Below are 12,641 nucleotides of genomic sequence, written 5' to 3'. Positions count from 1 at the left end.
ACTAAAATTAAATCCATATGTTTTCTAGTTAGCTCTAGCCCTCAAAAGATTTCTGTATAAATTTGGCAGCAGTCGAATCATTAGTTTGTGAATTATAGCATTTTGAGTGAAGCAACTTTTATTATTGTGAAAAAATGGATAAAAAGGAATTTCGCGTGTTGATAAAATATTGCTCTTTGAAGGCAAACAATACAGTTGAAGCAAAAACTTGGCTAGATGCCGAGTTTCCGGACACTGCTCGAGGAAAATCAACCATCAAGGATTGGTATGCTAAGTTTAGACGTGGTGAAATTAGCACCGAAGACGGTGAACGCAGTGGACGCCCAAAAGAGAAAAACATTAAACATTAAAAAATCCACAAAATGATTTTGAATGACAGTAAATTGAACTTGAATGAAATAGCTGACACTCTCAAGATATCAAATGAACGTGTACATCATATTATGCACGAATATTTGGGTATGAGAAAGCTCTGTGCAAAGTGGCTGCTACGCGAGCTCACTTTTGACTAAAACACCAATGAATTTATGATTCGGAGCAGTGTTTGAAGATGATCAAGCGTAATAAACCTCAGTTTTTGCGTCGATATGTGATTCGAGTGGACTGCACATGATGAACCCGCTTCAAAGCGTGGGAAAAATCATCAGTCCACTGGCAAGGTTATGGCGTCTGTATTTTGGGATGCGCATGGAATAATTTTCATTGACTACTTTGAAAAGGAAGGACAATCAACAGCGACTATTACATAGCGTTATTGAACCGTTTGAAGGACGAAATCGCCGAAAAACAGTCGCCTTTGAAGAAAAAGAAAGTGCTATTTCACCAAGACAATACACCGTGACATAAATCCATGAAATGGGCTTCGAATTGTTTCCTCATCCACCTTATTCTCCAGATCTGGCCCTCAACGACTATTTCCTGCTCTGAGATCTCAAAAGAATGCTCGCTGGGAAGAAATTTTCGTCGAATGAAGAGGTGATCGCCGAAACTGAGGCCTATTTTGAAGGCCAACCCAGAGGCCTAGACTGAGGCCTATAGGTTGGAGGGTCGCTATAATCAGTGTGTCATAAGGGAATTATGAATAAAAAAAAAAAACTAATTTTGTAAAAAAAATGTGTTTTACTATGGTAGACCGGGGAGTTCTCAAGTGACTTGTTACACATCTTAAAGTCTTGAAAGCAAATGCCCATGAAAGTTCTTTGATCTTAATGCACTCGTCGTATTAAGCAATGCAGGATGGACAGATACCTAATATAAAATATATGAATAATAAATGTTTAAGAGAAAAAAATACAATGTAATTAATATAATTATAACCTATATTTTGTTATATAAAAAATTCCAGGAATTAAATTTACAACGTGTAATAATTATGTCGGATTTGCTAAATAAGTTATTTTTAATTAAATAATTTTTAATCAGTGAAATTGCTAAAGTGGCGTTTGTCCCGAACTTCCAATTATTCAATTTTAGCGCATAAACTTCGTTAATGAAAACGGACCGGGACTCTAATAGAAATCTGCAGATTTAAAACAAATAACTTGTGAAAACACCTCTACAGAACTGAAACTTTTGCTGAAATTAAACGGGTTGTTAGTTTTTTACGGTAATTTTAATTCGAATCGGGATTTCTAGTATTTCCGCTGGAGATGCGAGTTTTCTGCAGAACACTGGTTTACTTTAATTTGTCTGAAGTGATTTTGGTAATATATAAACGAATTTTCAAGGAGTAAAATAAGCGTAGCAGCGGTAATGAGGATATATAAAAGCTCCGGATAGTTTTGAGAGCTGAAGAAAGAAATCATGTTCAAAAATGTATTTGTTGAATGAGAATGAGGAAAAAGTTGAATTTGGATGAGGTAACGTGGTAATGATACGAGAAATTAATATTAAGATGGAATGGCAATTCATTTAAATGACTTTTTAAATTGTCTGTTTCCTTATTATAGGCTTGCGCGTATTTTGATCAGTAAAATTGTCGCTTGCCTTTTCTTACGTCTATACCAAGTGCAAAAGTCATCGGTTAGTATATGACCATAATATTCATGGGAATAAATTATACGGCAGGATCAGGTGTAGTGTAAAACTGTGACTGTAGATCTTTATTGTTGGCAATTGATTAAAATGAATAAAGTATTGTTGCGAAAAGACCAGCAATAGATGGCAACAGATCCAAAGTTATCCTCTTACATGACAATATCGGATACACGTTATAAAAGCGTGAGGATACTTTTGCAGTTACAGAGACAGCCTCTTCTGATTGCCAGTTGTTCAGATTGATGCCGTGTGGCACTATTAGCGGGTGCACTATTTCGTAAAAGGGCAAAATTCGAAAAATGATTGGATTACTACCAAACATAGTTTTTTGACATGGAAATGGAAAATGTTTTGATTATCATACATTGTATCTATTTTTTTCTAAATACTTTTAAAAGTGAAAAAATATCAGTATACAAACACCTAATACATTCTGAGGATAAAGTGAATTTTAGGTTTCTAATAGAGAATCTTCTTAAAACTTGTTGTGGTCGATTTTGCTTGAGTCAGCTTGAATATTTGAATGCAGCTGACGTTGGTCCTCACTTGAAATTACTTAGGTCGATTAAGCGTTTGTTGTAACTTTCCTTTGCCAGGCGATAAGCTTATTGATTATCAGAATTCTGAATGTGTGACATTTAACTGATTTCTTCTTCGGTCAACAGTGGACATCTGTGGTAGCTGTATACAAGAATTGGTAGGATTGATTAGAAGTCAATAATTAATAGATTTGTTACAGTCTGCGATGAGGAAGGTGGAATTGGTATCAAATGCAACTATTGGTTTAAGTTCTAATTTTTTAAGATGGCGGTTATGCTATGATTACATTCAAGATATTGGAAAGGTAGAGTAAGTTAACTTGGTAGATCTTTAGGAGTTCATGCACGTTATATGGGTTAGTCCAGGAGAGGCATCCATTCATAGACTTCGAAAGGGAATATTCTTGGCCATAAACTATTGCTGTGTATATGGTGGAAAAAGAAATATATTAATTGCTGTTAAAATCAAGTTAAACTGCCATTGTACAAGTCTATAAATACTGGTTGAAAAATTGAACGTCGCATTCGCTCATATATAACACGTCAATTGAAAAGTCCCCGGCCTGATACATAGATGGCGCTACTAGAATTAAATCCATATGTTTTTAGTTAGCCCTAACCCTCAAAAGATGCGTGTATAAATTTGACAGATGTCGGATCATTACTTTGTGAATTATAGCATTTTTAGTGAAGCAACTTTTGTTATTGTGAAAAAAATGGATAAAAAGGAATTTCGCATGTTGATAAAATAGTGCTTTTTGAAGGGAAAAAATACAGTTGAAACAAAAACTTGGCTTGATGCCGAGCTGTCGGACACTACCACAGGAAAATCGACCATCAAGGATTGGTATGCTTTTTTTTTAAGTTTAAACGTGGTGAAATGAGTACCGAAGACGATGAACGCAGTGGACGTCCAAAAGAGGTTGTTACCGACGACAACATTTAAAAAATCGACGAAACAGTAGCATAAGTAATGAAGTCGAAGGTACAATTTCAACTCAATAATACTACAAAAATGTTATTTTATGTAGAGAAATGTCAAACCCATAAATATAATAGGTTGGGTTATTTAATTGTTATTTATATTGACCGCATTTTTACAAATAGATATCGCTGATTAAAATACACGCAAGCGCCTAGTAAAATAATTTCTGGACAGCCTATTATTAATGGTATTGGAATAGAGTAAAGTAGCGAAGCATAGGTAATATTAAATTGTGTTATTCGCTTCCACAATAAAGCGTCAATTTCAACATATTTTATAATATTTGCATAACGATTTGAATATCAATATTTCTCAATCCAATATATTGATTTTGTACCGAATAAACTGTTAAATTAAAATTGAAAATTTATAGAGAGGCCTCGCATCAAATTTCAAGTAAATCGATTTTGAAGAACTTGAGTTATCATTTCGAGTGAAAATACCGAGTGAAATTGAAATTGCACAAGTCTATCGATGTAAATTGAACAAAATGAACGACGTATTGTAGTAGGAAAGACCAGAAGAAACGGGTAACAAGTGTAAAGTTACTCCTGTATAACTACATGACAATACTATAGGCTATTCGTTGGAAAATTTGCGAAGGATACTTATAGCGTTTTCTGAACACTATTTCTTCAGATCGACAACGGATTGATGATTGAATTGTTATCAAATGAACATTGTTTGAGCTATATATATATATATATATTTTTCATTATATTCTAGTTAAAAAGAGACACAATGCTGTCTGATAAGTACGAATATACGAAATAGTGATAAGAAAAATAATAAACGGGCAAACGTTTTCTTAATGTTTTGCTTCTTTTGATTAATTTCAAACGCTGCTTAATATTACTCTGATTGAAAATTCAAGCAGTGAGTAGTTTTTTAACACAATTATTTCAAAGGAAACTGTTAGCCTGAAAAGTTTTGAAGAGGTCTAACGGAACTTCCGGATATTGTTTTTAAAGAATACAATTTTTAAAAGCAAAATGATGGAAGACTTATTATTTAATTTTATGTATTTAGATGAGACATGGATATTTCAGAATGGGACCAATATACCCGATGATCACTCATGAAAAGTTGATACTAAAAATAGTGTTATAATAACAAAAGTTGATGGAAAAAGATAAAAGCTAGAATAACAAATGATTAGGTTTTATTATTCATAACATTTATTAATTATTCACTATAGGCATATTGTACATTGTACATTGTCATGCTGGAAACAGGAATATTTAATAACACCTTCGATCTGGATCAACTCGATCAGAGACGTTGAAGAAGAAATTGACAAATGATGGAATTGCGAACAAATGTTAGATAGATTGGAAATTAACAGCTTAGTTATACACTTTAATGAAACTTTCTGAATATAATATGATTCAATGCTGCCAATTTCTAAGACAGGGTAATGAGAGTGGGAACAACTAAAGGTGACTATATAATTAATATATGTAGGAAATATTATTGTAGAGTATATTGTAGATTTATATGTGTATAATTGTTCAAAAGTTACATGATCATTTGGTTAAAATGTGTCAGGATAGAAAGAATAGTAAGAATTGAAGATATTGCAAATGCATTAAGGAGAATGCAGTGATTGAATCTAGCTTTATCAAGAAAGATGTATACAGGTATTAGCAGAACAAACGAAGGAGAAATACAGTGATATTAAAATGTCTTTACAAGGAAACACTGTACCGAAGGACACAAGAACTAAGCGTAAAAGGTAAATTCACTCTCTAATGAAAGTAAAATATATTACTTGGATATACAATTGTTACTTAGGTGGATTATGCCTCCAGGGGATAGAATTACAAACGTGTCTAGAACTCTAACTCATAGGTGGTATGGGAAAGAGTTCAATGTAAATATAATCAAATACAACCCTAACCTACAAAGTATTATAACTATGTACTTAATTGTAGTTTTAAGTCATTCGATAATATATACATTAGATCTATTCTAATATTAAAATAATTTATATTTAATAAGAGTATTTTTGTTTAACTATTTTATTTTAATTAACAAATTTAGATGACGCATGTATAAAATAACTATAGTACCAATTTTACTCAACAAATACTTTTAAGGTGAAAAAATCATCAGAATACATGTAAGCACTTAATACTAATCAGATCTAATAAAGGGTGTTAATAAAGAAGTGTATATTTGATATAAACATATTTTGCTTCATTAAATTTAATTCTTCTCTTTCCTAATATTTTTTTAATAATAAAAAATCGTTGCAATTTACGAGACAACATAATACAGGGATCTATTTATTATGCTTACGGTTATCCCGGCACTATATATTAAAGCCGGTATCAAAAACTTTCTAAAAGACTTGACTAAAATATATTGACTGGATAAATGAGCTTCTGTAGGCCTGTTCTTTCCTCGTTTTGTTAAATCCGATGCGACTTTATTACATGTAAGTCTTACGCATTTTTTCCATACGGGAACAAGTTGTCACTTTTATTTCTAGTTATATCTCGACATTTTTTTATTTCCTCGTTTATACGAGGCATTCATCTTAAGATAACAAGAGAGTTTTTTTTAAGTGGTATAACTGCTATAAATTTTATTGCGGAGGCACGAAAATAGATTAAACGAATGTAGGTAGGTTGATTTGAATAAAATCTTTTAAGACACATTAGCTTTGATGCACTATATTGTTCTAGAATTTTGAAGAAAATTGATATGTTAATGAAAATATTAATAAAAAACTTTTGTGTGTCTATGTGGTTTTGAGAATGGTTTGTAGTCACAATTACACCTGGTGACTGAGATAAGGATCTAGGTATCAACAAAATATTGTTGATTGGCGCACAGGAAATATTTTGTATTACTTGTAGTTATTCCAGTATTGTTGGTACTATTAAATAATTATGGTAGTTCTGATTTAACAATCAAAAAAAAGTATGGCCATATAGAGTTACATTTTATCCTATTTGTAAGGACAACAAATTAATGTGTCTGTTTTATCGGAAGGTATATTCAGATGTGAAAGGAAAACACGACATATGCGAAAATTTCATCCTAATATAGAGTAGAAAATTCCAGAATAACAATAATCTGTGCTCTGTTTACAACGTATTTAGATTTTTGGAAACAGCTTTTCAGAATCATAATTAAATATCACTTAATCAATTTTCACTTTAAGAATTTCAAGTAATTTGATATACAGTGAAGTTTGGTGAAGCTTCTTGCTTAAAAACTGGTGGTAATGATACTGGAGACATATTATTGTATTAGAAGTAATTGTAAAACGTATTGATATTTTTCGCTTTTTTTTATTTCGTAACAAAGCTGTAACCATATAACAGGTCAATCGAAAAGTCCCCGGCCTACCATAGTAAAACACATTTTTTTGACAAAATTAGTTTTTTTTATTCAACATAATTCCCTTCAAGGGCGATACACTGATTATAGCGACCTTCCAACTTTTCGATACCATTTTTGTAGTACGATTTGTCCTATGCTTCAAAATAGGCCTCAGTTTCGTCGATCATCTCTTCATTCGACGAAAATTTCTTCCCAGCGGGCATTCTTTTGATATCTGAGAAGAGGAAATAGTCGCTGGGGGCCAGGAAGGAGAATGGAATGGAGCTGGACTGGAGAATACGGTGGATGACGAAGAAATTCGAAGCCAAATTCATGGATTTTTGCCCTCGTTTTCAGTGACTTGTGACACGGTGCATTGTCTTGGTGAAGCAGCATTTTCTTTTTCTTCAAATGCGGTCGCTTTTCGGAGATTTCGTCCTTCAAACGGTCCAATAACGTTATGTAATAGTCGCTGTTGATGGTCCTTCGTTTTTCAAGGTAGTCAATGAAAATTAATACATGCGCATCCCAAAATACAGATGCCATAATCTTACCAGCCGACTGTTGCGTTTTCCCACGCTTTGGAGCGGGTTGATCGTTTCCACTCGAATGACTGTCGATTGGACTTCGGAGTGAAATGATGGAACCATGTTTCATCCATTGTCACATATCGACACAAAAACTCGGGTTTATTACGCTTGATCAAATTCAAATACTGCTTCGAATCAACAACTCGTCATTGATTTTAGTCAAAAGTAACCTCGCGCGGCACCAACTTTATACAGAGCTTTCTCATACCCAAATATTCGTGAATGATATGATGTACATGTTTAATTGATACCTTTAGAGTACCTGCTCATTTAATTTCAATTTACGCTCATTCAAAATCATTTTGGGGATTTTTTAAATTTTTTCGTTGGTAACAACCTCTTTTGGGCCTCCACTGCGTTCCCCGTCTTCGGTGCTCATTTCACCACATCTAAACTTAATATACCAATACTTAATGGTTGATTTTCCTGGGGCAATGTCCGGAAACTCGGCATCAAGCCAAGTTTTTGCTTCAACTGTATTTTTTCCCTTCAAAAAGTAACAAATGCGAAATTCCTTTTTATCCATTTTTTTCACAATAACAAAAGTTGCTTCACTCAAAATGCAGCTGTAAAATTTATACACGCATCTTTTGAGGGTTAGGGCTAACTAAAAACATATGGATTTAATTCTAGTGTTTGTTAACTTTGTAGAAATAGAAATATGAGAATATGTTACACTGAGAACACTTATTATACATTTTTTATTTATTACTAGCTGACCCGACAGACTTCGTCCTGTCAAAAAGATTTGTAATGTGGCAGTTTTTGTGCCTACGTATTTTAAAAAATTCTCCTGAACAGAACCATCACCCTGGTGATAGGGCGTTGTGAATAAAAAATAATTAAATAAAACATATATAAGGATTGAAAAGTAAGTAATCGCTTTATTGTTAATCATGTGAATCATAATTATTATTATTATTATCATTATATTGCTTTGTGGTATACGATGTTTTTTGTTTGATTACCTGGCGCATAGATAAACAAATCTGATGGTTTTCCAACACGGGAACAGGCAACATACAATTGACCATGTGAGAAACATGGGTTTTCTAGATTAATACCACAAACACTTAATGATTGCCCCTGGGACTTGTTTATAGTCATAGCAAAAGCAAGCCGTCAACATGTCTATAGGAAATTTGCCATTACCAATGTCAATGAGTTGTTTAGAGAATATGTTTCCAGATTGGTCATTTTGCAACTCGACACGCATATTCTTGCTTAAATGAAGTACTTTAACATGTTTCCACAAATTGGAGGACTTTAGACATGCATTGAGTTCATCAGCTGGCGTTGATCGTGGAATCACTGGCAATGTTTGACGAAAATCTCCTGCTAATAAAATCATTGCACCACCAAATCGGTTATTATTGCTACGTAGATCTTTTAAGGTTCTGTCTAAAGCCTCCAAAGATTTTTTATGTGCCATCGTGCATTCATCCCAAACAATCAATTTACATTGCTGCAAAACCTTTGCCATTGCAGAGTTCTTCGAAACGTTGCAGGTTGGAGTTTCATTGCTTTGCATATTTAATGGCAATTTTAGTGCTGAATGGGCTGTTCGACCACCTTCAAGCAAAGTTGCTGCGATTCCCGACGAAGCGAGTGCAAGTGCAATTTTATTTTGTGAGCGAATTGTTGCTAATATTAATGAAATAAAAAGTTTTTCCTGTACCACCAGGTGCATCTAAGAAATAAATCCCTCCAGTTTCATCATTTGTTACTTTCATAAGAGTTTCAAATACATACTTCTGTTGTTCATTTAACAGTGGAAGATTTGTTTGAATTTATTCTTTCAAAGCGTTGAGATCATACAGTCTTTCTCGATGCAACTCTTGGTTAAAAGCGTCATGCATTGGACGATTGGGCGCGGTCAGGCCTAATTGAATTAATAGTTTGTTTGACATTATCAAGCACATGTCCTCAATTGAAATCAATGCTTCATTGTAAATTTCTTCACTGATTTGTATATTTGGATTTCCCATTCTATTCCGTATTTGATACAAAATATCATCACACATATAATCTTTGTACTTCATCCACAAATCAATTGGGTTTGATGGGAAGCATGTAGATATGATTATAGAAAACAATGTTCGTATTTGATGAGTGTGTGATGATATTACAGCATCATTGAGAGTTTGATCCCAATGAGCGTCATTTTCAAGCAATTGCAAACGTTGACAGGCTTCTCTGTAGGATCCACACAATTCACCATCAACAGTTCGTAACTGTTGGAATGATGTTGGGCCACGTACATTGACTAATAGCAGTCGTAAATAAAAACATTCATCATTGCTTGGATGTACTGAATAAATCCGGCCAATCGCATCGGTGGAATATACATCTGTATATCCTGGAACTGGTTTTCCTTGTTTCCGTCGTATAAATCTCCTTGAGGATTGATTCCAGGTATAATATTTTGGCATTTCAGAATATATCAATGTTTGTGCGAAATCATCGTTTTGGCATGTCTCAAAAAAACTGGTTAATGTAGTAGATGGTGGCTGAGCAGCTCTTTGTACTGCGTTCTGTGCTGTAAAATACACTCTTTGTCCATTTTCTAAATGCACAGCTAAGTGAACAACAGAAGGGTGTCTCTCATGAATAGGAAAAGAAAATATTCGCCAAACTGCTTCATTACTACTGACATAGCGGCCCATTTGGTATTGGGTAACTTCATCATTAGAATTCTCTGCACCAATTCCAATCACAGCCATATCACTCCCTTTGGTTACATATTTGCAAATGTATTTAATCGATTTCACTGAATGGCAAGATTCAACGTTGATGTGTGCTTTGAATGTCTTTGATAAAATGGGTGAATATGGAACAATCCAACGATTATCTATTTCAATATCTTGTTAATTTAATTTGACAATTGTTGATTTTCTATTGTCTGCTGTCGATCTGCGACGATACAATGGATAACCGTCATTACCAGTAATTGTTTCCGATATTAATGTCCGTGGATATCGTTTTGAACATTTACCATCCATCATACACGGTGAATTTTGATTAAGAGTTCCACAGGGACCATGTATCATGTTTTTGATAACTACCTCATGCAATCCAGGATCTACTTGTACATTAGGGATTTCAGCTGATATCACTGCATCAACTTCATTTGGCCTTATCTTTTCAACCAACCAAATCAAAATGTGTGCATGTGGCAATCCTCGTTTCTGCCACTCCACAGAATACATCCAGCAGCGTGTCTCACCAAACACATTATGTTTTACGATGAAATTCATTAAAGATTTCAACTTTTGTCTAAAGACTCTGGCTGTAATATCATGACGATCAATGGATGATTTCCCAGGTAATAACTCCTGCTTAATTTCTATCCATTGCGGATTGTATGTAAATGTGATGAACAAATCTGCTGTACCATAATGACGAACATACGACATGGCATCTTGAGCATATTCGTGCATATGCCGAGGGCTTCCGATGTATGTTGCTGGAAGAATAGTCATCCGACCGACATTCTGTGCATTTCCATCAGTATTAATCGCATCTCGAAGGTGAATATACTCTTCAGATCGGAGTTTGGTTTGATTCAACCTGATGAATGTTAATCTCTCCGTTTCAATTTTAACATACATGTCATCAACATATTTGTGATATAATCGCCGACATTTCAATATGTGATTATCTGCATTTTCCCGAATCATTAGGCGGTATGAATAATAGTTCATTGAACTGACTTTTTTGTTGGTTTCAGAACCTGTAAACAGATTTTGTTTTAATAACATTCAAATATAAAATTAAAATACATAATATAGTGACTGAGATATTATCGCCATAGCTAAACTAATATTTTAGTTACCTGTAATGGGATTTATCATTTTTATTGATAAATCGTAGCCATCTTCACCTTGCCAAAATATAATGGGATATTGCAGTGCATCATATGAGCGGTGTGTTTCCTTTATAGGTTGTAATTGAAAATTCCGACGATGTAAAACAATATCACGGGATTCCAAGTTTTCTCCAACTACAACGATAGCAACTTCATCAATAGTTGGTGCATTAAAACGTCTTGTATGTTGACCTGCAGGTGTTTTATCAGCTCTGATTACAATTTTGTGATTATCGGATGGCATCAGATCCAGGGCAGTTTTAAACAATATAATCAATTGATTGTGTTGATGAAATAAAGTTTGTAATTGTTCTACAATAGACCTTTTTACTAAATTGTTATGTGCACAACGCAGATCAATTTCTTGTGGTGAATTGCCCATAAAATAAATTTGCAGGAATTTGTTGTCACTATCTGACACTGGTAACAGTGAACCTGCTCTGTGATATATTTGCCCTTGTATCTGTAAATAAAAAAAATATTATGGTGTGGTATAAATTAATGGATTGTCAATGATCAAACTTAAATAATATTTGATCTTAAAAAGTATATATTTAGTTTTAACTAATATCTATCAAATATAAAATATAATAAAAGTGTCACTGAAACTGAATCACCATATAATATGATGACTAAGTGATATATTTCGTAATGATTAAGAAATTGAAGATTAGTAACACATCTTAACTTTGGTGACAGAAAATTTTGTTCGCTAAAATAATTATGAGTAACTGCTATAATACATACCTTGAAAGTTGGCATAAAATTTTCCCGAACTGCATTTGTTGCCCCAAATGAAGTCATTTGAAAGCAATTGTTATATTGTTGAATATGTGTCAAAAAGTGTATAGAATCTGTTCCTATTCCTGAAACCAATGAGTACAATGGTTCTGGTGGTGGATCCAATTGTATCAATTTCACTTTACCATTTGCGCAACACAATCCATTGGCTTCGTTTTTGTATTTTAATGCCTTACAGTGTGAGCAAACCAAGTTCATAGAACCAATAACAACACATTGGTAGTTACTGTAGTCAATTGACACATCGTAACTGAAAGCAGCTGGATTCAAACTTGCGCGATTATTAGTTGAATGTCGCGCTCGCGCTTCACGCGTTTGTGATATCCGAATTCTTTCACGTTCATTTCCGTCGTCACGTTCTTGTGCAGTACGATTAGATCGGTAATTAGTTTGGTTTATAGCATTTCTGGTTCTTCTACCTAAATTGCTTCGTCTTATAGGAGGCATATCAAATATAAATTATTTTTTCACTAATCACGAACTAAACA

At 33.7% G+C, this 12,641-nt stretch overlaps 1 protein-coding gene across 1 annotated transcript; it reads right to left on the bottom strand.

The window, feature by feature from the left end:
- Nucleotides 1-6,737: 6,737 nt before the first annotated feature.
- On the bottom strand, nt 6,738-11,802 carry LOC143190809 (uncharacterized). The gene is made up of 4 exons (XM_076395376.1): nt 11,545-11,802; nt 11,320-11,487; nt 10,711-11,217; nt 6,738-6,802 (listed from the first exon to the last, which is right to left on the bottom strand). Exons 1-4 carry the CDS (start codon nt 11,732-11,734, stop codon nt 6,738-6,740), a joined length of 930 nt encoding a protein of 309 aa, XP_076251491.1. The 5' UTR covers nt 11,735-11,802.
- Between the last annotated feature and the right edge of the window lie 839 nt (nt 11,803-12,641).

This window comes from Rhynchophorus ferrugineus, unplaced genomic scaffold (genome assembly GCF_030347505.1).
Source record: "Rhynchophorus ferrugineus isolate W39M unplaced genomic scaffold, kcgeb_rfMv2 rfM2, whole genome shotgun sequence".
Classification (NCBI taxonomy): domain Eukaryota; kingdom Metazoa; phylum Arthropoda; class Insecta; order Coleoptera; family Curculionidae; genus Rhynchophorus; species Rhynchophorus ferrugineus.
Note: the sequence above shows the minus strand (reverse complement) of the source record. Positions and strands in the feature narration are given on the sequence as shown.